The sequence below is a fragment of the Oncorhynchus clarkii genome, chromosome 3 (genome assembly GCF_045791955.1).
Source record: "Oncorhynchus clarkii lewisi isolate Uvic-CL-2024 chromosome 3, UVic_Ocla_1.0, whole genome shotgun sequence".
Lineage (NCBI taxonomy): Eukaryota > Metazoa > Chordata > Actinopteri > Salmoniformes > Salmonidae > Oncorhynchus > Oncorhynchus clarkii.
In genome coordinates, this window is record NC_092149.1 from 5,255,708 (window position 1) to 5,283,050 (window position 27,343).

Below are 27,343 nucleotides of genomic sequence, written 5' to 3' on the forward strand. Positions count from 1 at the left end.
CTGTTAACTAAAACCAGGTTTGATTCCATCCCCCTCCTAGTTACTCTGTGGGAGTCTGTTAACTGAAACCAGGTTTGATTCCATCCCCCTCCTAGTTACTCTGTGGGAGTCTGTTAACTGAAACCAGGTATGATTCCATCCCCCTCCTAGTTACTCTGTGGGAGTCTGTTAACTGAAACCAGGTATGATTCCATCCCCCTCCTAGTTACTCTGTGGGAGTCTGTTAACTAAAACCAGGTTAGATTCCATCCCCCTCCTAGTTACTCTGTGGGAGTCTGTTAACTGAAACCAGGTTTGATTCCATCCCCCTCCTAGTTACTCTGTGGGAGTCTGTTAACTGAAACCAGGTATGATTCCATCCCCCTCCTAGTTAATCTGTGGGAGTCTGTTAACTAAAACCAGGTTAGATTCCATCCCCTCCTAGTTCCTCTGTGGGAGTCTGTTAACTGAAACCAGGTTTGATTCCATCCCCCTCCTAGTTACTCTGTGGGAGTCTGTTAACTAAAACCAGGTATGATTCCATCCCCTCCTAGTTACTCTGTGGGAGTCTGTTAACTAAAACCAGGTATGATTCCATCCCCTCCTAGTTACTCTGTGGGAGTCTGTTAACTGAAACCAGGTTTGATTCCATCCCCCTCCTAGTTACTCTGTGGGAGTCTGTTAACTGAAACCAGGTATGATTCCAGAAAAACACAACTTTTCTACCTCTAACTTCCTTCATACTGAACACAGAGAAATACAGATGGTATCCACAAATTCATCTGACTCTTGGTAAGGAGATAAAACTCCTGAAATATTCCTTTAAAGATGGGATCTACGAGTTCATCTGACTCTTGAGGAAGTAGATTTAGGGCTTCATTGCCAAATTGCTGAAGTATTCCTTTAAAGATGGGATCTACGAGTTCATCTGACTCTTGGGGAAGTAGATTTAGGGCTTCATTGCCAAATTTCTGAAATATTCCTTTAAAGATGGGATCTACGAGTTCATCTGACTCTTGAGGAAGTAGATTTAGGGCTTCATTGCCAAATTGCTGAAGTATTCCTTTAAAGATGGGATCTACGAGTTCATCTGACTCTTGGGGAAGTAGATTTAGGGCTTCATTGCCAAATTGCTGAAGTATTCCTTTAAAGATGGGATCTACGAGTTCATCTGACTCTTGGGGAAGTAGATTTAGGGCTTCATTGCCAAATTGCTGAAGTATTCCTTTAAAGATGGGATCTACGAGTTCATCTGACTTTGGGGAAGTAGATAAAGGGCTTCATTGCCAAATTTCTGAAGTATTCCTTTAAAGATGGGATCTACGAGTTCATCTGACTTTGGGGAAGTAGATAAAGGGCTTCATTGCCAAATTGCTGAAGTATTCCTTTAAAGATGGGATCTACGAGTTCATCTGACTCTTGGGGAAGTAGATTTAGGGCTTCATTGCCAAATTGCTGAAGTATTCCTTTAAAGATGGGATCTACGAGTTCATCTGACTCTTGGGGAAGTAGATTTAGGGCTTCATTGCCAAATTGCTGAAGTATTCCTTTAAAGATGGGATCTACGAGTTCATCTGACTTTGGGGAAGTAGATAAAGGGCTTCATTGCCAAATTTCTGAAGTATTCCTTTAAAGATGGGATCTACGAGTTCATCTGACTTTGGGGAAGTAGATAAAGGGCTTCATTGCCAAATTGCTGAAGTATTCCTTTAAAGATGGGATCTACGAGTTCATCTGACTCTTGGGGAAGTAGATTTAGGGCTTCGTTGCCAAATTGCTGAAGTTTTCCTTTCAGAGAGAGAAGCTCCATCTAAAAGAAACGGTCTGCTCTCCAGCTTTATTTAGAAAGGGAAAGACCTCTAGATCAAATGGACTGTTTTCCACTTCCTCCTTTTAAAGCTGCAGGTCTTGGATGACCTCACATGAAGAAGTATTACTGGGCAGCACAACGACGTGTTCCCTTGGACAGACGGATAGCACACTATCACTGTGCAATGGAGGAGCATCAAAGCCACGAATGCAATACTTTATCATCTGAAATATAGTCACTACTTCGGGTCTAAGGCATTGAATAATGTTTTTTTTTTGGGGTGGGGGGGGACAATCCAATGATTCTCAATTCCATTCGTATTTGGGAAAATGTACATCCACTCATGAGGTGGAAATAACCAATTTCGCCAGGCACCCCTAGGTCTGTGACTGTGTGGTTTGGGTCGGTGGAACTAGGTCTGTGACTGTGAGGAGTTGGCGCAGTCTACTTACCTACGCAGGTGGGCTCAGTGCCGTTCCACTGAGCCACAGTGTTCGGGATGGCCTCACACCTGATGGCAGTGGCGCCGTGCAGAGCGTAGCCTGGATTGCATTCAAACAGCACCACCGTGCCAATGCCAAAGTCGTTTCCTATCCGCTTCCCAAACCTGGGCTCCGGCACAGAGCTGCACTGAGATGCACTGGTCCTGGGGACAGCTGAGAGGAGAGAAGACAAGCAGTGTGAGAGAGGGAGAGCGAGAGAGAGAGAGAGAGAGAGAGAGAGAAAGAGAGAGAGAGAGAGAGAAAGAGAGAAAGAAAGAGAGAGAGACAGGCAGACACAGAGAAGACAGGCAGGCAGGCAGAGAGAGATAGAGGGCGCAAGACAGAGAGAAGACATGGGATTGGCACAGAGATCCACCAAAACATCCTCTCTCAGATCATCAGTCAATCTCTGCATCTTCCCCCATGTCTTTTCCCTGCTCTGCTCAGCTCAACGATCCTCTGCACTGACTCAATGGAACACCACTGACTAGTCCTTTGTATGGCAGAGAGACAGATTAATCAAGACACTGTGATATGACGTAGTGTTTTTTTTTTAAAAGGGCTGCCAAATGTTCTCCTCTCTGCCAAGATAGCAGGTAGCAACTGCAAGGCAGTTCATCTATCTTCATATCAAAGAGCAGATAATATAGAAAAACATGCCTTGATAAACAAAGTGGAATCCCTTGGCTGTCTCTGGACCCGCGGTGGTGAACTTGACGGTGATTTTGTTCCCAGAACTTAAAGGTAGAGTCTCTCCTTCAGTGTCGGGAGAAAAGAGAGAGGTTTTTGGTTTTCGTTAAACCCATCACTTTAAAAACTCAACGAACATTATATTTAAATTCCTTTATTTACATTGAGATTTGTTATTGAGATTATCATTTTTTATTCAGGTGTGTCCTGTCAGGTCATGATAAGATTCACTGTAAAGAGAAAATGTGATGTTCTCTACCTGAGTGAGAGCCGGAGATGGACGAGAGGACAGGAGAGTCTGGAGTCGGGCCGTCGTAGATTTCTACAACGTCACTCACCAACGTCTGAAACACCACAAACTGGCCAAACAGCACTAGAGAGAGAGAGACACAGAGAGAGAGAGAGAGAGAGAGAGAGACAGAGAGGGGTCGGATAAGAACATCAGCAACCTCATATTCCACACAAACCATCCCCTGGAATGGCACAGTGCTATATTAGCACACTACCCCTTTGAGGGGGTGTTAACGAAGGGTGGAAACTCTGGATACTTGACAACGAGGACTCTGGGTCAGCTAATATAAATCTCTATAAGTCTGGAAAAGTAATGGTACAGGGTAACCCCAAACAGTTTCAGCTGGACTTTCACCTAATCAAAGAATTAGCCCAGCAGGAGAAGCTCTCCCTTGAGAAAGATACCCCCACCCTGAGCAGGTCAGACAAGACCTCTTCATTATATAACCCCACAGACGAGCCACCCCGAGCGGGTCAGACCAAACCTCTTCATTATATAACCCCACAGACGAGCCACCCCCAGCGGAAAGTCAACCTCCCAGCACAGAGTACTACTCCCTCATTGAAATGAAGGATACATTTACCCAGCTGGAGGTAAGGCAGGTGGAGCTGGAACAGCAGGTGATTACACTCCAGTCAGCACAGACCCAGACAACAGTCCAGCACAACAACACTCTCTTAACCAGACCCAGAGAGCTGGAGGTGGACAGAGACATATCTGCACTCTGGACAGTGGTGAGACAACTACAACAGGAGAAGAGCAGAACACTAGAGGAGAGGATCAGACTGCTGGAGCAACAGATCAATAGGCACCCCACCCAGACCAGCGATACACTCTCCCAGACCTGCGGGACCCCCCCCACCTGGACCTACATATAGAGGACCCACGCAGAGAGTACCTACATCCAGACCACAACACCCCCCCACCCACCTCAAGTGTTTAGTCAGCCCACTGACACCACTATCAGACCACAGCAAAATCACAGTCTACTTGAACAGAGCAATACTCAACCATGAGGCATCAAAGCCAAAGGAACTGAGTAACATTAAGAAATGCTATAGGTGGAAGGAATGCACTTTGGAAAACTACCAAAAAACAATTAGGCAACAACAAATTCAATCCCTTTTAGAAAATTTCCTGGGTAAAACGTTCCACTGTAATAGTGAAGGTGTAAACTTGGCAGTAGAAAATCTTAACAGTATATTTGACCTCTCAGCTTCCCTATCAAATCTAAAAATCTCAAACAGAAAACTGAAGAAAATGAACAACAATGACAAATGGTTTGATGAAGAATGCAAAAATCGAAGAAAGAAATTGAGAAACCTGTCCAACCAAATACATAGAGACCTGAGTCTACGCCTTCACTATGGTGAATCACTAAAACAATACAGAAATACACTACGGAAAAAGAATGTCAGAAATCAGCTCAATGTAATTGGAGAATCCATAGACTCAAACCACTTCTGGGAAAATTGGAAAACACTAAGCAAACAACAACACACATTATTATGTGGGTAAAGATGTATGGGTAAACCACTTCTCCAATCGTTTTGGCTCTATAACAAAGAACAAAGAGCAAAAACATAAACATGATCAAATACAAATCTTAGAATCAACTATTAAAGACGACCAGAACCCACTGGATTCTCCAATTACCTTGAATGAACTACAGGACAAAATAAAAACCCTCCAACCCAAAAAGTCTGTGGTGTTGATGGTATCCTCAATGAAATGATCAAATATACAGACAACAAATTCCAATTGGCTATACTAAAACATCATCCTCAGGTCTGGCATCTTCCCCAATATTTGGAAACAAGGACTGATCACCCCAATCCACAAAAGTGGAGACAAATTTGACCCCAATAACTACCGTGGGATATGCGTCAACAGCAAACTTGGGAAAATCCTCTGCATTATTATTAACAGCAGACTCGTACATTTCCTCAGTGAAAACAATGTACTGAGCAAATGTCAAATTGGCCTTTTACCAAATTACCGTACAACAGACCACGTATTCACCCTGCACACCCTAATTGACAACCAAACAAACCAACCAAGTCTTTTCATGCTTTGTTGATTTCAAAAAAGCCTTTGACTTAATTTGGCATGAGGGTCTGCTATACAAACTGATGGAAAGTGATGTTGGGGGTAAAACATACGACACTATAAAATCAATGTACACAAACAACAAGTGTGCGGCTAAAATTGACAAAAAACACACGCATTTTTCTGAATCTGAAGTCAAATGTCTACTGTTTGCTGATGATATGGTGCTTCTGTCACCAACCAAGGAGCGAGAGAGAGAGAGAGAGAGATACAGAGGCAGAGAGAGAGACAGACAGACAGACAGACAGACAGACAGACAGACAGACAGACAGACAGACAGGCAGACAGGCAGACAGGCAGACAGGCAGACAGACAGACAGACAGAGACAAAGAGAGACAGAGAGAGATACAGAGGCAGAGAGAGAGACACACAGAGACAGAGAGAGAAAGAGAGACAGAGAGAGACAGACAGAGAGATACAGGGAGAGAGAGACAGACAGAGAGAGAGAAACCCTATCCCCAAATAGATAGCAGGACCTGTCCTGCTCATCCACATCGCATCAGACAACGCCACATGAAAACTAAACACTCCTAGCATCTCAAATAGCACCCTCTCCTATAAAGTGCATTAACACTAAACACTCCTAGTATCTCAAATAGCACTCTCTCCTATAAAGTGCATTAGTTATCAAATCAAAAAATCCAATAATGTTCAATTAGTCACGTGGGCCGAATACAAAACCAACAATGCAGTTCAAAAAACAAGGATAAGAATAAAGAAATAAAAGTAACAAGTAATTAAAGAACAGCAGTGAAATAACATTAGCGAGACTATATACAGGGGGTACCGGTACAGAGTCAATGTGGAGGCTATATACAGGGGGTACCAGTACAGAGTCAATGTGGAGGCTATATATAGGGGGTACCGGTACAGAGTTAATGTAGAGGCTATATACAGGGGGTACCGGTACAGAGTCAATGTGGAGGCTATATACAGGGGGTACCGGTACAGAGTCAATGTGGAGGCTATATACAGGGGGTACCGGTACAGAGTCAATGTGGAGGCTATATACAGGGGGTACCGGTACAGAGTCAATGTGGAGACTATATACAGGGGGTACTGGTACAGAGTCAATGTGGAGGCTATATACAGGGGGTACCGGTACAGAGTCAATGTGGAGGCTACATACAGGGGGTACCGGTACAGAGTCAATGTGGAGACTATATACAGGGGGTACCGGTACAGAGTCAATATGGAGACTATATACAGGGGGTACCGGTACAGAGTCAATGTGGAGGCTATATACAGGGGGTACCGGTACAGAGTCAATGTGGAGGCTATATACAGGGGGTACCGGTACAGAGTCAATGTGGAGACTATATACAGGGGGTACCGGTACAGAGTCAATGTGGAGACTATATACAGGGGGTACCGGTACAGAGTCAATGTGGAGACTATATACAGGGGGTACCGGTACAGAGTCAATGTGGAGGCTATATACAGGGGGTACCGGTACAGAGTCAATGTGGAGGCTATATATAGGGGGTACCGGTACAGAGTCAATGTAGAGGCTATATACAGGGGGTACCGGTACAGAGTCAATGTGGAGGCTATATACAGGGGGTACCGGTACAGAGTCAATGTGGAGGCTATATACAGGGGGTACCGGTACAGAGTCAATGTGGAGACTGTATACAGGGTATTATGGTACAGAGTCAATGTGGAGACTATATACAGGGGGTACTGGTACAGAGTCAATGTGGAGGCTATATACAGGGGGTACCGGTACAGAGTCAATGTGGAGACTATATACAGGGTATTATGGCACAGAGGCAATGTGGAGGCTATATACAGGGGGTACCGGTACAGAGTCAATGTGGAGGCTATATACAGAGGGTACCGGTACAGAGTCAATGTGGAGGCTATATACATGGGGTACCGGTACATAGTCATTGTGCGGGGGCACCGGTTAGTCGAGGTAATTGAGGTAAAATGTACATGTAGTTAGAGCTATTAAAGTGACATATGCATAGATAATAACAGAGAGTAGTAGCGGTGTAAAAGGGGGGAGAGGTGACAATGCAAATAGTCTGAGTAGCCATTTGATTAGGTGTTCTGGAGTCTTATGGCTTGGGGGGTAGAAGCTGTTTAGTAGCCCCTTGGAAATAGACCTGGTGCTCCAGTACCGCTAGCCGTTTGGTAGCAGAGAGAACAGTCTATGACCAGGGTGGTTTGAATCTTTGACAATTTGTAGGGCCTTCCTGTGGCACCGCCTGGTTAGAGGTCCTAGATGGCAGGAAGCTTGGCCCCAGTGATGTACTGGGCCGTTCTCACTCCCCTCTGTCGTGCCTTGCGGTCGGAGGCCGAGCAGTTGCCGTACCAGGCAGTGATGCAACCGGTCATGATGCTCTCGATGTTGCAGCTGTAGAACTCTTTTGAGGATCTGAGGACCCATGCCAAATATTTTCAGTCTCCTGAGGGGAAATAGGTTTTGTCGTGTCCTCTTCATGACTGCCTTGGTGTGCTTGGACCATGTTAGTTTGTTGGTGATGTGGACACCAAAGAACTTGAAGCCCTGTCGATGAGAATGGGGGCGTGCTCAGTCCTCTTTTTCCTGTAGTCCACAATCATCTCCTTTGTCTTGATCACGTTGAGGGAGAGGTTGTTGTCCTGGCACCACACGGCCAGGTCTCTGACCTCCTCCCTATAGGCTGTCTCATCGCTGTTGGTGATCAGGCCTACCACTGTTGTGTCATCGTCAAACTTAATGATGGTGTTGGAGTTGTGTTTGACCATGCAGTCATGAGTGAACAGGGAGTACAGGAGGGACTGAGCATGCACCCATGGGGAGCTCCAGTGTTGAGGATCAGCGTGGCGGATGTGCTGTTTACCTACCCTTACGACCTAGGGGCGGCCCGTCAGGAAGGCCAGGATCCAGTTGCAGAGGGAGGTGTTTAGTCCCAGGGTCCTTAGCTTATTGATGAGCTTTAAAGGCACTGTGGTGTTGAACGCTGAGCTGTAGTCAATGAATGGTATTCTCACTTAGGTGTTCCTTTTGTCAAGGTAGGAAAGGGCAGTGTGGAGTGCAATAGAGATTGCATCATGTGTGGATCTGTTGGGATGGTATGCAAATTGGAGTGGGTCTAGGGTTTCTGGGATAAGGGTGTTGATGTGAGCCATGGCCAGCCTTTCAAAGCACTTCATGGCTACGGGGCGGTAGTCATTTAGGCAGGTTACTTTAGTGTTCTTGGGCATAGGCACTATGATGGTATGCTTAAAATGTTGGTATTACAGACTCGGACAGGGAGAGTTTGAAAATGTCAGTGAAGACACTTGAAAGTTGGTCATAGCATGCCCAGAGCACACGTCCTGGTAATCCATCTGGCCCTGCTGCCTTATATAGTGGACTACATAGGGAATAGGGAGCCTTTTATAGTGCACTACAGTGCACTACATAGGGAATAGGGAGCCTTTTATAGTGGACTACATAGGGAATAGGGAGCCTTTTATAGTGGACTACATAGGGAATAGGGAGCCTTTTATAGTGCACTACATAGGGAATAGGGAGCATTTTATAGTCCATTACATAGGGAATAGGGAGCCTTTTATAGTGCACTACATAGGGAATAGGGAGCCTTTTATAGTGGACTACATAGGGAATAGGGAGCCTTTTATAGTGCACTACATAGGGAATAGGGAGCCTTTTATAGTGGACTACATAGGGAATAGGGAGCCTTTTATAGTGGACTACATAGGGAATAGGGAGCCTTTTATAGTGCACTACATAGGGAATAGGGAGCCTTTTATAGTGCACTACATAGGGAATAGGGAGCCTTTTATAGTGCACTACATAGGGAATAGGGAGCCTTTTATAGTGCACTACATAGGGAATAGGGAGCCTTTTATAGTGCACTACATAGGGAATAGGGAGCCTTTTATAGTGCACTACATAGGGAATAGGGAGCCTTTTATAGTCCACTACATAGGGAATAGGGAGCCTTTTATAGTACACTAGGGAATAGGGAGCCTTTTATAGTGCACTACATAGGGAATAGGGAGCCTTTTATAGTGCACTACATAGGGAATAGGGAGCCTTTTATAGTCCACTACATAAGGAATAGGGAGCCTTTTATAGTGCACTACATAGGGAATAGGGAGCCTTTTATAGTGCACTACATAGGGAATAGGGAGCCTTTTATAGTGGACTACATAGGGAATAGGGAGCCTTTTATAGTACACTAGGGAATAGGGAGCCTTTTATAGTGCACTACATAGGGAATAGGGAGCCTTTTATAGTGCACTACATAGGGAATAGGGAGCCTTTTATAGTCCACTACATAGGGAATAGGGAGCATTTTATAGTGCACTACATAGGGAATAGGGAGCCTTTTATAGTGCACTACATAGGGAATAGGGAGCCTTTTATAGTGCACTACATAGGGAATAGGGAGCCTTTTATAGTCCACTACATAGGGAATAGGGAGCCTTTTATAGTCCACTACATAGGGGATAGGGAGCCTTTTATAGTCCACTACATAGGGAATAGGGAGCCTTTTATAGTGCACTACATAGGGAATAGGGAGCCTTTTATAGTGCACTACATAGGGAATAGGGAGCCTTTTATAGTCCACTACATAGGGAATAGGGAGCCTTTTATAGTCGACTACATAGGGAATAGGGAGCCTTTTATAGTGGACTACATAGGGAATAGGGAGCCTTTTATAGTGCACTACATAGGGAATAGGGAGCCTTTTATAGTGCACTACATAGGGAATAGGGAGCCTTTTATAGTGCACTACATAGGGAATAGGGAGCCTTTTATAGTGCACTACATAGGGAATAGGGAGCCTTTTATAGTGCACTACATAGGGAATAGGGAGCCTTTTATAGTGCACTACATAGGGAATAGGGAGCCTTTTATAGTGCACTACATAGGGAATAGGGAGCCTTTTATAGTGCACTACATAGGGAATAGGGAGCCTTTTATAGTCCACTACATAGGGAATAGGGAGCCTTTTATAGTACACTAGGGAATAGGGAGCCTTTTATAGTGCACTACATAGGGAATAGGGAGCCTTTTATAGTGCACTACATAGGGAATAGGGAGCCTTTTATAGTCCACTACATAAGGAATAGGTAGCCTTTTATAGTCCACTACATAGGGAATAGGGAGCCTTTTATAGTGCACTACATAGGGAATAGGGAGCCTTTTATAGTGGACTACATAGGGAATAGGGAGCCTTTTATAGTACACTAGGGAATAGGGAGCCTTTTATAGTGCACTACATAGGGAATAGGGAGCCTTTTATAGTGCACTACATAGGGAATAGGGAGCCTTTTATAGTCCACTACATAGGGAATAGGGAGCATTTTATAGTCCACTACATAGGGAATAGGGAGCCTTTTATAGTCCACTACATAGGGGATAGGGAGCCTTTTATAGTCCACTACATAGGGAATAGGGAGCCTTTTATAGTGCACTACATAGGGAATAGGGAGCCTTTTATAGTGCACTACATAGGGAATAGGGAGCCTTTTATAGTCCACTACATAGGGAATAGGGAGCCTTTTATAGTCCACTACATAGGGAATAGGGAGCCTTTTATAGTGGACTACATAGGGAATAGGGAGCCTTTTATAGTGCACTACATAGGGAATAGGGAGCCTTTTATAGTGCACTACATAGGGAATAGGGAGCCTTTTATAGTGCACTACATAGGGAATAGGGAGCCTTTTATAGTGCACTACATAGGGAATAGGGAGCCTTTTATAGTCCACTACATAGGGAATAGGGAGCCTTTTATAGTGCACTACATAGGGAATAGGGAGCCTTTTATAGTCCACTACATAGGGAATAGGGAGCCTTTTATAGTGGACTAAATAGGGAATAGGGAGCCTTTTATAGTGCACTACATAGGGAATAGGGAGCCTTTTATAGTGCACTACATAGGGAATAGGGAGCCTTTTATAGTGCACTACATAGGGAATAGGGAGCCTTTTATAGTACACTAGGGAATAGGGAGCCTTTTATAGTGCACTACATAGGGAATAGGGAGCCTTTTATAGTCCACTACATAGGGAATAGAGAGCCTTTTATAGTGCACTACATAGGGAATAGGGAGCCTTTTATAGTGCACTACATAGGGAATAGGGAGCCTTTTATAGTGCACTACATAGGGAATAGGGAGCCTTTTATAGTGCACTACATAGGGAATAGGGAGCCTTTTATAGTGCACTACATAAGGAATAGGGAGCCTTTTATAGTGCACTACATAGGGAATAGGGAGCCTTTTATAGTGCACTACATAGGGAATAGGGAGCCTTTTATAGTGCACTACATAGGGAATAGGGAGCCTTTTATAGTCCACTACATAGGGAATAGGGAGCCTTTTATAGTGCACTACATAGGGAATAGGGAGCCTTTTATAGTGCACTACATAGGGAATAGGGAGCCTCTTATAGTGCACTACATAGGGAATAGGGAGCCTTTTATAGTGCACTACATAGGGAATAGGGAGCCTTTTATAGTGGACTACATAGGGAATAGGGAGCCTTTTATAGTGCACTACATAGGGAATAGGGAGCCTCTTATAGTGCACTACATAGGGAATAGGGAGCCTTTTATAGTGCACTACATAGGGAATAGGGAGCCTCTTATAGTGCACTACATAGGGAATAGGGAGCCATGTCAGACTAAGGACAAAAGCTCAGACTTCTACATGTACATCCTGTAGAGATAACCAGCCTTGGATCCACAGTACACACACACACACACACACAGAGACACAGAGACACACACACACACACACACACACACACACACACACACACACACACACACACACACACACACACACACACACACACACACACACACACACACACACACACACACACACACACACACACACACACACACACAGACACGGTGACAGTCGCTGTGCAGACAGATATAGGCTAGGTCACGTACCCAGACAGGGCAACTAGAACTGGGCCACGACGGTCAAAGAAAGGGGTGCCGTGCCACTCCTCTTTGCCCGAGGTAGCCACTAACGTACCTGAAACATGTTTGAGCCCGCGAGCATTAGATGAGCCTGAAGGTGTAGCACAGCCAGACAGACAGTCAGTAATGTGTTAGAGAGAAGCTCCAACCCTGCCATGATAAAGGGGAGAAAGGAACGGCAACATGTGTTTGTCCATCTGTCTATGAATTATTCAAGAGAGCCTGTCATCTTCCTTTTAGGCCTGTATAGAGTTCTGCCTCCAGGTGAGAACGAACACACACACACACACACACACACACAGACAGACAGACACACACACAGACAGACACACAGACACACACACACACACACACAGACACACAGACACAGACACACAGACACAGACACAGACACACACACACACACACACAGACACAGACAGACAGACAGACAGACAGACAGACAGACAGACAGACAGACACACACACACACACACACACACAGACACATACACAGACAGACAGACACACACACACACACACACACAGACACAGACACAGACACACACACACACACACACAGACACAGACACAGACAGACAGACACAGACACAGACACAGACACAGACACAGACACAGACACACACACAGACACAGACACAGACACAGACACAGACACAGACACAGACACAGACACACAGACACAGACACAGACACACACACAGACACAGACACAGACACAGACACACACACAGACACAGACACAGACACACACACAGACACAGACACAGACACAGACACACACACAGACACAGACACAGACACAGACACAGACACACACACAGACACACACACAGACACAGACACAGACACAGACACAGACACAGACACACACACAGACACAGACACAGACACAGACACAGACACACACACAGACACAGACACAGACACAGACACAGACACAGACACACAGACACAGACACAGACACAGACACACACACACACAAACACAGACACAGACATAGACACACACACAGACACAGACACACACACAGACACAGACAGACACACACACACAGACACAGACACAGACACAGACACAGACACAGACACAGACACACAGACACAGACACAGACACACACACAGACACAGACACAGACACACACACAGACACAGACACAGACACACACACAGACACAGACACAGACACACACACAGACACAGACACAGACACACACACAGACACAGACACAGACACAGACACACACACAGACACACACACAGACACAGACACAGACACAGACACAGACACAGACACACACACAGACACAGACACAGACACAGACACAGACACAGACACACACATACACACACACAGACACACACACAGACACACACACACACATACACACACACAGACACACACACACACACACACAGCAGCTGCCAGCTGTAGCAGAACTGTATTTTTTTAGAGTAAATGACAATATAAGAGTCCCAAATCACACCCTTTTATAGTCCACTAGGTAATAGGGTGCATTTTATAGTCCACTAGGGAATAGGGAGACTTTTATAGTGCACTAGGGAATAGGGTGCATTTTATAGTGCACTGGGGGATAGGGTGCATTTTATAGTGCACTGGGCGATAGGGTGCATTTTATAGTCCACTGGCGAATAGGGAGCATTTTATAGTCCACTAGGGAATAGGGTGCATTTTATAGTGCACTAGGTAATAGGGTGCATTTTATAGTGCACTAGGGAATAGGGTGCATTTTATAGTGCACTAGGGAATAGGGTGCATTTTATAGTGCACTAGGTAATAGGGTGAATTTTATAGTGCACTAGGGAATAGGTTGCCTTTTATAGTGCACTAGGGAATAGGGTGCATTTTATAGTGCACTGGGGGATAGGGTGCATTTTATAGTCCACTAGGGAATAGGGTGCATTTTATAGTGCACTAGGGAATAGGGTGCATTTTATAGTGCACTAGGTAATAGGGTGCATTTTATAGTGCACTGGGGGATAGGGTGCATTTTATAGTCCACTAGGGAATAGGGTGCATTTTATAGTGCACTAGGGAATAGGGTGCATTTTATAGTGCACTAGGTAATATGGTGCATTTTATAGTGCACTAGGGAATATGGTGCATTTTATAGTGCACTAGGGAATATGGTGCATTTTATAGTGCACTAGGGAATATGGTGCATTTTATAGTGCACTAGGGAATAGGGTGCATTTTATAGTGCACTAGGGAATAGGGTGCATTTTGGGGTTCTGTATTTTGGAGCAGAGAAAAGCAGATGAAATACCAACTGCGAAGAGAAATGACAACCCAGACACACTAACAAAACACTCTCAATGCTGTGAACCTACTGCTCTAATGAACTGTGCGGTTTAATTACTGTACAGGCTGATCTCCTACTGTGTAATAATGTATGGGTTAACTACTGTACAGGCTGATCCCATACTGTATTATAATGTATGGGTTAACTACTGTACAGGCTGATCTCCTACTGTTTCATAATGTATGGTTTAACTACTGTACTGTACAGGCTGATCTCCTACTGCATTATAATGTATGGGTTAACTACTGTACTGTACAGGCTGATCTCATACTGTATTATAATGTATGGTTTAATTACTGTACAGGCTGATCTACTGTATAATAATGTATGGTTTAATTACTGTACAGGCTGATCTCCTACTGTGTAATAATGTATGGGTTAACTACTGTACAGGCTGATCCCATACTGTATTATAATGTATGGGTTAACTACTGTACAGGCTGATCTACTGTATAATAATGTATGGTTTAATTACTGTACAGGCTGATCTCCTACTGTTTCATAATGAATGGGTTAACTACTGTACAGGCTGATCTACTGTATAATAATGTATGGTTTAACTACAGTACAGGCTGATCTCCTACTGTTTCATAATGTATGGTTTAACTACTGTACAGGCTGATCTACTGTATAATAATGTATGGTTTAATTACTGTACTGTACAGGCTGATCTCATACTGTATTATAATGTATTGGTTAACTACTGTACAGGCGGATCTCATACTGTATTATAATGTATGGGTTAACTACTGTACTGCACAGGCTGATCTCATACTGTAATATAATGTATGGAATAACTACTGTACAGGCTGATCTCATACTGTATTATAATGTATGGGTTAACTACTGTACTGTACAGGCTGATCTCATACTGTTTCATAACGTATGGGTTAACTACTTTACTGTACAGGCTGATCTCATGCTGTATTATAATGTATGGGTTAACTACTGTACTGTACAGGCTGATCTCACACTGTTTCATAATGTATGGGTTAACTACTGTACAGTACAGGCTGATCTCCGACTGTTTCATAATGTATGGTTTAACTACTGTACTGTACAGGCTGATCTCATACTGTATTATAAAGTATGGGTTAACTACTGTACAGGCTGATCTCCTACTGTTTCATAATGTATGGTTTAACTACTGTACAGGCTGATCTCATACTGTATTATAATGTATGGGTTAACTACTGTACAGGCTGATCCCATACTGTATTATAATGTATGGGTTAACTACTGTACAGGCTGATCTCCTACTGTTTCATAATGTATGGTTTAACTACTGTACAGGCGGATCTCCTACTGTATAATCATGCATGGTTTAATTACTGTACAGGCTGATCTCATACTGTATAATCATGCATGGTTTAATTACTGTACAGGCTGATCTCATACTGTTTCCTAATGTATGGTTTAACTACTGTACAGGCTGATCTACTGTATAATAATGTATGGGTTAACTACTGTACAGGCTGATCTACTGTATAATAATGTATGGGTTAACTACTGTACAGGCTGATCTCATACTGTATTATAATGTATGGGTTAACTACTGTACAGGCTGATCTCATACTGTATTATAATGTATGGGTTAACTGCTGTACTGTACAGGCTGATCTCATACTGTATTATAATGTATGGGTTAACTACTGTACTGTACAGGCTGATCTCATACTGTATTATAATGTATACTACTGTACAGGCTGATCTCATACTGTATTATAATGTATGGGTTAACTACTGTACAGGCTGATCTCATTCTGTATTATAATGTATGGGTTAACTACTGTACTGTACAGGCTGATCTCATACTGTTTCATAATGTATGGGTTAACTAATGTACAGGCTGATCTCATACTGTATTATAATGCATGGGTTAACTACTGTACTGTAAAGCCTGATCTCCTACTGTATTATAATGTATGGGTTAACTACTGTACTGCACAGGCTGATCTCATACTGTAATATAATGTATGGGTTAACTACTGTACAGGCTGATCTCATACTGTATTATAATGTATGGGTTAACTACTGTACTGTACAGGCTGATCTCATGCTGTATTATAATGTATGGGTTAACTACTGTACTGTACAGGCTGATCTCCTACTGTATTATAATGTATGGGTTAACTACTCTACCGGCTGATCTCCTACTGTATTATAATGTATGGGTTACCTACTGTACAGGTTGATCTCATACTGTATTTTAATGTATGGGTTAACTAACTACTGTACAGGCTAATCTCCTACTGTATTATAATGTATGGTTTAACTACTGTACTGTACAGGCTGATATCATACTGTTTCATAATGTATGGTTTAACTACTGTACAGGCTGATCTCCTAATGTTTCATAACGTTTGGTTTAACTACTGTACAGGCTGATCTCCTAATGTTTCATAACGTTTGGTTTAACTAACTATAGTACATGCTGAGTAAAGATATACAGACATCCTGTGTCCTCAGAGGAACTCACTACTGTAACATAAACACACAATACTGCTGATAAGCAGGCAGGATACGGAATCCCCACTGTTCAAGACAATATGGTTTAACATCTGTAGGCCCTGTGTAGTCTCAATAAAGATATACTGATACTGTTCACTGTGAGGTCTCAATAAAGATATACTGATACTGTTCACTGTGTAGTCTCAATAAAGATATACTGATACTGTTCACTGTGTAGTCTCAATAAAGATATACTGATACTGTTCACTGTGTGGTCTCAATAAAGATATACTGATACTGTTCACTGTGTAGTCTCAATAAAGATATACTGATACTGTTCACTGTGTAGTCTCAATAAAGATATACTGATACTGTTCACTGTGTGGTATCAATAAAGATATACTGATACTGTTCACTGTGTAGTCTCAATAAAGATATACTGATACTGTTCACTGTGTGGTATCAATAAAGATATACTGATACTGTTCACTGTGTAGTCTCAATAAAGATATACTGATACTGTTCACTGTGTAGTCTCAATAAAGATATACTGATACTGTTCACTGTGTGGTCTCAATAAAGATATACTGATACTGTTCACAGTGTAGACTCAATAAAGATATGCTGATACTGTTCACTGTGTAGTCTCAATAAAGATATACTGATACTGCTCACTGTGTGGTCTCAATAAAGATATAGTGACACTGTTCACTGTGTAGATATAATGTTCACTCTGTAGATATACTGATACTGTTCACTGTGTAGATATACTGATACTGTTCACTGTGTAGATATACTGACACTGTTCACTGTGCAGATATACTGATTCTGTTCACTGTGTAGATATACTGACACTGTGTAGACATACTGATACTGTTCACTGTGTGGTCTCAATAAAGATATACTGATACAGTTCACTGTGTAGACTCAATAAAGATATACTGATTCTGTTCACTGTGTAGATATACTGACACTGTTCACTGTGTAGATATACTGATACTGTTCACTGTGTAGATATACTGACACTGTTCACTGTGTAGATATACTGATACTGTTCACTGTGTAGATATACTGATACTGTTCACTGTGTAGATATACTGATACTGTTCACTGTGTAGATATACTGATACTGTTCACTGTGTAGATATACTGACACTGTTCACTGTGTAGATATACTGATACTGTTCACTGTGTAGATATACTGACACTGTTCACTGTGTAGATATACTGACACTGTTCACTGTGTAGATATACTGATACTGTTCACTGTGTAGATATACTGATACTGTTCACTGTGTAGATATACTGATACTGTTCACTGTGTAGATATACTGATACTGTTCACTGTGTAGATATACTGACACTGTTCACTGTGTAGATATACTGATACTGTTCACTGTGTAGATATACTGATACTGTTCACTGTGTAGATATACTGATACTGTTCACTGTGTAGATATACTGATACTGTTCACTGTGTAGATATACTGATACTGTTCACTGTGTAGATATAATGATACTGTTCACTGTGTAGATATACTGATACTGTTCACTGTATAGATATACTGATACTGTTCACTGTGTAGATATAATGATACTGTTCACTGTGTAGATATACTGTTCATTGTGTAGATATACTGTTCACTGTGTAGATATACTGACACTGTGTAGATATACTGAAACTGTTCACTGTGTAGATATACTGATACTGTTCACTGTGTAGATATACTGTTCACTGTGTAGATATACTGTTCACTGTGTAGATATACTGTTCACTGTGTAGATATACTGACACTGTTCACTGTGTAGATATACTGATACTGTTCACTGTGTAGATATACTGACACTGTGTAGATATACTGAAACTGTTCACTGTGTAGATATACTGTTCACTGTGTAGATATACTGTTCACTGTGTAGATATACTGTTCACTGTGTAGATATACTGACACTGTGTAGATATACTGATACTGTTCACTGTGTAGATATACTGTTCACTGTGTAGATATACTGTTCACTGTGTAGATATACTGTTCACTGTGTAGATATACTGACACTGTGTAGATATACTGAAACTGTTCACTGTGTAGATATAATGATACTGTTCACTGTGTAGATATACTGACACTGTGTAGATATACTGAAACTGTTCACTGTGTAGATATAATGATACTGTTCACTGTGTAGATATACTGATACTGTTCACTGTGTAGATATACTGTTCACTGTGTAGATATACTGTTCACTGTGTAGATATACTGTTCACTGTGTAGATATACTGACACTGTTCACTGTGTAGATATACTGATACTGTTCACTGTGTAGATATACTGATACTGTTTACTGTGTAGATATACTGTTCACTGTGTAGATATACTGTTCACTGTGTAGATATACTGACACTGTGTAGATATACTGAAACTGTTCACTGTGTAGATATAATGATACTGTTCATTGTGTAGATATACTGTTCACTGTGTAGATATACTGACACTGTGTAGATATACTGAAACTGTTCACTGTGTAGATATACTGTTCACTGTGTAGATATACTGATACTGTTCACTGTGTAGATATAATGATACTGTTCACTGTGTAGATATACTGTTCACTGTGTAGATATACTGATACAATTTCAATTAAATTCAATTTTAGTTTAAGGGCTTTATTGTTATGTGAATCGTAACATTACCAAAGCAAGTGGAATAGATAATAAACAGAAGTGAAATAAACAATGAAAATAAACAGTAAACATTACACTCACTGAAGTTCCAAAATAATAAAAGGTATTTTAAATGTTATTATATGTCTACATACAGTGTTGTAACGATGTAGTAACGATGTGCAAGTAGTTAGTATACAAAAAGGAAAATAAATAAACCTAAACATGGGTTGTATTTACAATGGTGTTACTTCTTCACTGGTTGCCCTTTTCTCGTTGCTGTGATGGAACACTGTGGTATTTCACCCAGTAGATATGGGAGTTTATCAAAACAGGGTTTGTTTTTCAAATTATTGGTGGGTCTGTGTAAACTGAGGGAAATATGTGTCTCTAATATGGTCTGACATTTGGAAGGTGGTTAGGAAGTGCAGCTCAGTTTCCACCTCATTTTGTGGGCAGTGAGCACATAGCCTGTCTTCTCTTGAGAGCCATGTCTGCCTACGGCGGCCTTTCTCAATAGCAAGGCTATGCTCACTGAATCTGTACATAGTCAAAGCTTTCCTTAATTTTGGGTCAGTCACAGTGGTCAGGTATTCTGCCGCTGTGTACTCTCTGTTTAGGGCCAAATAGCATTCCAGTTTGCTCTGTTTTTTTGTTAATTCTTTCCAATGTGTCAAGTAATTATCTTTTTGTTTTCTCATGATTTGGTTGGGTCTAATTGTGTCGCTGTCCTGGGGCTCTGTGGGTGTGTTTGTGTTTGTGAACAGAGCCCCAGGACCAGCTTGCTTATTAGGGGTCTCTTCTCCAGGTTCATCTCTCTGTAGGTGATAGCTTTGTTATGGAAGGTTTGGGAATCGCCTCCTTTTAGGTGGTTGTAGAATTTAATGTCTCTTTTCTGGATTTTGATAATTAGCGAGTGTCGGCCTAATTCTACTCTGCATGCATTATTTGGTGTTTTACGTTCTGCACAGAGGATATTTTTTCAGAATTCTGCGTGCAGAGTCTCAATTTGGTGTTTGTCCCATTTTGTGTATTATTCGTTGGTGAGCGGACCCCAGACCTCACAGCCATAAAGGGCCTCTCTCTCCCCCTCTCCCCCCTCTCTCTCTCCCCCTCTCCCTCTCTCCCTCCCTCCCGTCCTCCCTCTCCCTCTCTCCCCCTCTCTTTCTCTCTCTCCCCCTCTCCCTCTCCCACCCTCCCCCTCACCCCTCCCCCACTCTCTCTCCCTCCCTCTCTCCCTCTCCCTATTCATGCATTACTTCAATCTGCTTCTCCACTGTAATTACATCCAGCCATTACAGTCAATAAATCATCAAAATGTAAACCAACTAATGCTGAGGAATGAAGAACCATTTGTCCTGCGGTGATGTAGATAATGTACCTACTCCACGATTGGTTATATATGATGTGTCATGCATTTGTTTAGCATAAAATCTGTCTAAACAAGCTACTGTACTCTCCCCCTGTCCAACACACACCTCTCCCCTGTCTAATACCTCTCTCTCTCTCTCTCTCTCTCTCTCTCTCTCTCTCTCTCTCTCTCTCTCTCTCTCTCTCTCTCTCTCTCTCTCTGACATTACCATTATGTTACTATATTAATTTGTTCCATATTCATTTCGACTGTGAAAGTCTAGACGTAATTATTCAGAGATCTTAATCACCAGTGATTTTAATCTAATTTCCTCTTTTGAAACAGATTCATTTTGAGAATGTAATGTGATGTATCTTGGATTGGCAATGGGGTTTACTCGTGGTTCATCTGGCGTAGTAGATAGATAGTCATCTAACAAGGGTCACTCAGGGGTCAGCTCAATTAAATCACATACTTCAGGGTAATCAAATGAGTCCAGCGGGATACGCTAGCAAAAGATACACGAGATGCATTCCAAATCTTCCTTCTATGGTGCTCTGTAGGACATAGGGGCCCTGGACAGAAGAAGTAGTGTTGTGTTCGACAGGGGAGAGTAGAGGCCATGGTCAGAAGAACTAGTGTTGTGTTAGACAGGGGAGAGTAGGGGCCCTGGTCAGAAGAACTAGTGTTGTGTTAGACAGGGGAGAGTAGGGGCCCTGGTTAGAAGAACTAGTGTTGTGTTAGACAGGGGAGAGTAGTGTTGTGTCAGACAGGGGAGAGTAGTGTTGTGTTAGACAGGGAAGAGTAGTGTGTGTTGTGTTAGACAGGGGAGAGTAGTGTTGTGTCAGACAGGGGAGAGTAGTGTTGTGTCAGACAGGGGAGAGTAGTGTTGTGTTAGACAGGGGAGAGTAGGGTTGTGTCAGACAGGGGAGAGTAGTGTTGTGTCAGACAGGGGAGAGAAGTGTTGTGTTAGACAGGGGAGAGTAGTGTTGTGTTATGTTAGACAGGGGAGAGTAGTGTTGTGTTAGACAGGGGAGAGTAGTGTTGTGTCAGACAGGGGAGAGTAGTGTTGTGTTAGACAGGGGAGAGTAGTGTTGTGTTAGACAGGGGAGAGTAGTGTTGTGTTAGACAGGGGAGAGTAGTGTTGTGTTAGACAGGGGAGAGTAGTGTTGTGTTAGACAGGGGAGAGTAGTGTTGTGTTAGACAGGGGAGAGTAGTGTTGTGTTAGACAGGGGAGAGTAGTGTTGTGTTAGACAGGGGAGAGTAGTGTTGTGTTAGACAGGGGAGAGTAGTGTTGTGTTAGACAGGGGAGAGTAGTGTTGTGTTAGACAGGGGATAGTAGTGTTGTGTCAGACAGGGGAGAGTAGTGTTGTGTTAGACAGGGGAGAGTAGTGTTGTGTTAGACAGGGGAGAGTAGTGTTGTGTTAGACAGGGGAGAGTAGTGTTGTGTTAGACAGGGGCAGATTGGGACAGAAGTCTTGCTTAACTTGGGTCAAACGTTTTGGGTACGTTTTAGCCACAAGCTTCCCACAATAAATTGGGTGAATTTTGGCCCATTCCTCCTGACCGAGCTGGTGTAACTGAGTCAGGTTTGTAGGCCTCTTTGCTCGCACACACTTTTTCAGTTCTGCCCACAACTGAGGTCAGGGCTTTGTAATGGCCACTCCAATACCTTGACTTTGTTGTCCTTAAAGCCATTTTGCCACACCTTTGGAAGTATGCTTGGAGTCATTGTCTATCTGGAAGACCCATTTGCGACCAAGCTTTAACTTTGCTTTAAGCTTTGACTGATGTCTTGAGATGTTGCTTCAATATATCCACATAATCTTCCTCCCTCATGATGCCATCCAGTGAAGTGCACCAGACCCTCCTGCAGCAAAATGCTTCACAGTTGGGATTCTTCAACTTGCAAGCCTCCCCTCTTTTCACTCCAAACATAATGATGGTAATTATGGCCAAACAGTTCTATTTTTGCTTCATCAGACCAGAGGACATTTCTCCAAAAAGTAAGATCTTTGTCCCCATGTGCAGTTGTAAACCGTAGTCTGGCTTTTTTATGGCGGTTTTGGAGCAGTGGCTTCTTCCTTGCTGAGCGGCCTTTCAGGTTATGTCGATATAGGACTCGTTTTACTGTGGATATAAATACTTTTGTACCTGTTTCTTAAAGCATCTTCACAAGGTCCTTTGTTGTTGTTCTGGGATTGATTCGCACTTTTCGCACCAAAGTACGTTCATCTCTAGGAGACAGAACGCATCTCCTTCCTGAGCAGAATGATGGCTGCGTGGTCACATGATGTTTATACAATGCCATCTATAAGTAGAATACAACACAATGCAATCTATCAGTAAGATACAACACAATGCCATCTATCTATCAGTAGGATACAACACAATGCCATCTATCAGTAGAATACAACACAATGCCATCTATCAGTAGGATACAACACAATGCCATCTATCAGTAGAATACAACACAATGCCATCTATCAGTAGGATACAACACAATGTCATCTATCAGTAGGATACAACACAATGTCATCTATCAGTAGGATACAACACAATGCCATCTATCTATCAGTAAGATACAACACAATGCCATCTATCATTAGGATACAACACAATGCCATCTATCAGTAGAATACAACACAATGCCATCTATCATTAGGATACAACACAATGCCATCTATCTATCAGTAAGATACAACACAATGCCATCTATCTATCAGTAGGATACAACACAATGCCATCTATCAGTAGAATACAACACAATGCCATCTATCAGTAGGATACCACACAATGCCATCTATCTAACAGTAGGATACAACACAATGCCATCTATCAGTAGGATACAACACAATGCCATCTATCTATCAGTAGGATACAACACAATGCCATCTATCAGTAGGATACAACACAATGTCATCTATCAGTAGGATACAACACAATGCCATCTATCTATCAGTAAGATACAACACAATGCCATCTATCATTAGGATACAACACAATGCCATCTATCAGTAGAATACAACACAATGCCATCTATCATTAGGATACAACACAATGCCATCTATCTATCAGTAAGATACAACACAATGCCATCTATCTATCAGTAGGATACAACACAATGCCATCTATCAGTAGAATACAACACAATGCCATCTATCAGTAGGATACAACACAATGCCATCTATCTAACAGTAGGATACAACACAATGTCATCTATCAGTAGGATACAACACAATGCCATCTATCTAACAGTAGGATACAACACAATGCCATCTATCTAACAGTAGGATACAACACAATGCCATCTATCAGTAGGATACAACACAATGCCATCTATCTAACAGTAGGATACAACACAATGCCATCTATCAGTAGGATACAACACAATGCCATCTATCTATCAGTAGGATACAACACAATGCCATCTATCAGTAGGATACAACACAATGCCATCTATCTAACAGTAGGATACAGCACAATGCCATATATCTAACAGTAGGATACAACACAATGCTATCTATCAGTAGGATACAACACAATGCCATCTATCTATCAGTAGGATACAGCACAATGTCATCTATCTATCAGTAGGATACAACACAATGCCATCTATCTATCAGTAGGATACAACACAATGAAATCTATCTAACAGTAGGATACAACACAATGCCATCTATCTAACAGTAGGATACAACACAATGTCATCTATCAGTAGGATACAACACAATGCCATCTATCTAACAGTAGGATACAACACAATGCCATCTATCTAACAGTAGGATACAACACAATGCCATATATCAGTAGGATACAACACAATGCCATCTATCTATCAGTAGGATACAACACAATGCCATCTATCTAACAGTAGGATACAACACAATGCCATCTATCTAACAGTAGGATACAACACAATGTCATCTATCAGTAGGATACAACACAATGCCATCTATCTATCAGTAGGATACAACACAATGCCATCCATCTATCAGTAGGATACAACACAATGCCATCTATCAGTAGGATACAACACAATGCCATCTATCAGTAGGATACAACACAATGCCATCTATCTATCAGTAGGATACAACACAATGCCATCTATCAGTAGGATACAACACAATGCCATCTATCTATCAGTAGGATACAACACAATGCCATCTATCTATCAGTAGGATACAACACAATGCCATCTATCAGTAGGATACAACACAATGCCATCTATCTATCAGTAGGATACAACACAATGCAATCTATCTATCAGTAGGATACAACACAATGCCATCTATCTATCAGTAGGATACAACACAATGCCATCTATCAGTAGGATACAACACAATGCCATCTAACAGTAGGATACAACACAATGCCATCTATCTATCAGTAGGATACAACACAATGCCATCTATCTATCAGTAGGATACAACACAATGCCATCTATCTAACAGTAGGATACAACACAATGCCATCTATCTAACAGTAGGATACAACAAAATGCCATCTATCTAACAGTAGGATACAACACAATGCCATCTATCAGTAGGATACAACACAATGCCATCTATCAAACATTAGGATACAACACAACGCCATCTATCAGTAGGATACAACACAATGCCATCTATCTATCAGTAGGATACAACACAATGCCATCTATCAGTAGGATACAACACAATGCCATCTATCTATCAGTAGGATACAACACAATGCCATCTATCAGTAGGATACAACACAATGCCATCTATCAGTAGGATACAACACAATGCCATCTATCTATCAGTAGGATACAGCACAATGCCATCTATCAGTAGGATATAACACAATGCCATCTATCTATCAGTAGGATACAACACAATGCCATCTATCTATCAGTAGGATACAACACAATGTCATCTATCAGTAGGATACAACACAATGCCATCTATCTAACAGTAGGATACAACACAATGCCATCTATCTAACAGTAGGATACAACACAATGCCATCTATCTATCAGTAGGATACAACACAATGCCATCTATCTATCAGTAGGATACAACACAATGCCATCTATCTATCAGTAGAATACAACACAATGCCATCTATCTATCAGTAGGATACAACACAATGCCATCTATCTATCAGTAGGATACAACACAATGCCATCTATCTATCAGTAGGATACAACACAATGCCATCTATCAGTAGGATACAACACAATGCCATCTATCTAACAGTAGGATACAACACAATGCCATCTATCTATCAGTAGGATACAACACAATGCCATCTATCTATCAGTAGGATACAACACAATGCCATCTATCTATCAGTAGGATACAACACAATGCCATCTATCTAACAGTAGGATACAAGACAATGCCATCTATCTAACAGTAGGATACAGCACAATGCCATCTATCTATCAGTAGGATACAACACAATGCCATCTATCAGTAGGATACAACACAATGCCATCTATCTATCAGTAGGATACAACACAATGCCATCTATCAGTAGGATACAACACAATGCCATCTATCTAACAGTAGGATACAACACAATGCCATCTATCTATCAGTAGGATACAACACAATGCCATCTATCTATCAGTAGGATACAACACAATGCCATCTATCTATCAGTAGGATACAACACAATGCCATCTATCTAACAGTAGGATACAAGACAATGCCATCTATCTAACAGTAGGATACAGCACAATGCCATCTATCTAACAGTAGGATACAACACAATGCCATCTATCAGTAGGATACAACACAATGCCATCTATCTATCAGTAGGATACAACACAATGCCATCTATCAGTAGGATACAACACAATGCCATCTATCTAACAGTAGGATACAACACAATGCCATCTATCTATCAGTAGGATACAACACAATGCCATCTATCTATCAGTAGGATACAACACAATGCCATCTATCTATCAGTAGGATACAACACAATGCCATCTATCTAACATTAGGATACAACACAATGCCATCTATCTAACAGTAGGATACAACACAATGCCATCTATCTATCAGTAGGATACAACACAATGCCATCTATCTATCAGTAGGATACAACACAATGCCATCTATCTATCAGTAGGATACAACACAATGCCATCTATCAGTAGGATACAACACAATGCCATCTATCAGTAGGATACAGCACAATGCCATCTATCTATCAGTAGGATACAACACAATGCCATCTATCAGTAGGATACAACACAATGCCATCTATCAGTA

The 27,343-nt window shown here is 41.9% G+C and overlaps 1 protein-coding gene across 1 annotated transcript in view; it reads right to left on the reverse strand.

The window, feature by feature from the left end:
• LOC139405583 (CUB and sushi domain-containing protein 3-like) overlaps window positions 1–27,343 on the reverse strand; it is a 493,337-nt gene that overhangs the window by 247,995 nt on the left and 217,999 nt on the right. The window contains exons 30-32 of the mRNA XM_071147995.1: window positions 3,221–3,334; window positions 2,932–3,027; window positions 2,242–2,445 (exon numbers count right to left, since the gene is read on the reverse strand). Coding sequence (XP_071004096.1) covers window positions 2,242–2,445; window positions 2,932–3,027; window positions 3,221–3,334 — 414 coding nt within the window. The remainder of the gene's footprint in view (window positions 1–2,241; window positions 2,446–2,931; window positions 3,028–3,220; window positions 3,335–27,343) is intronic.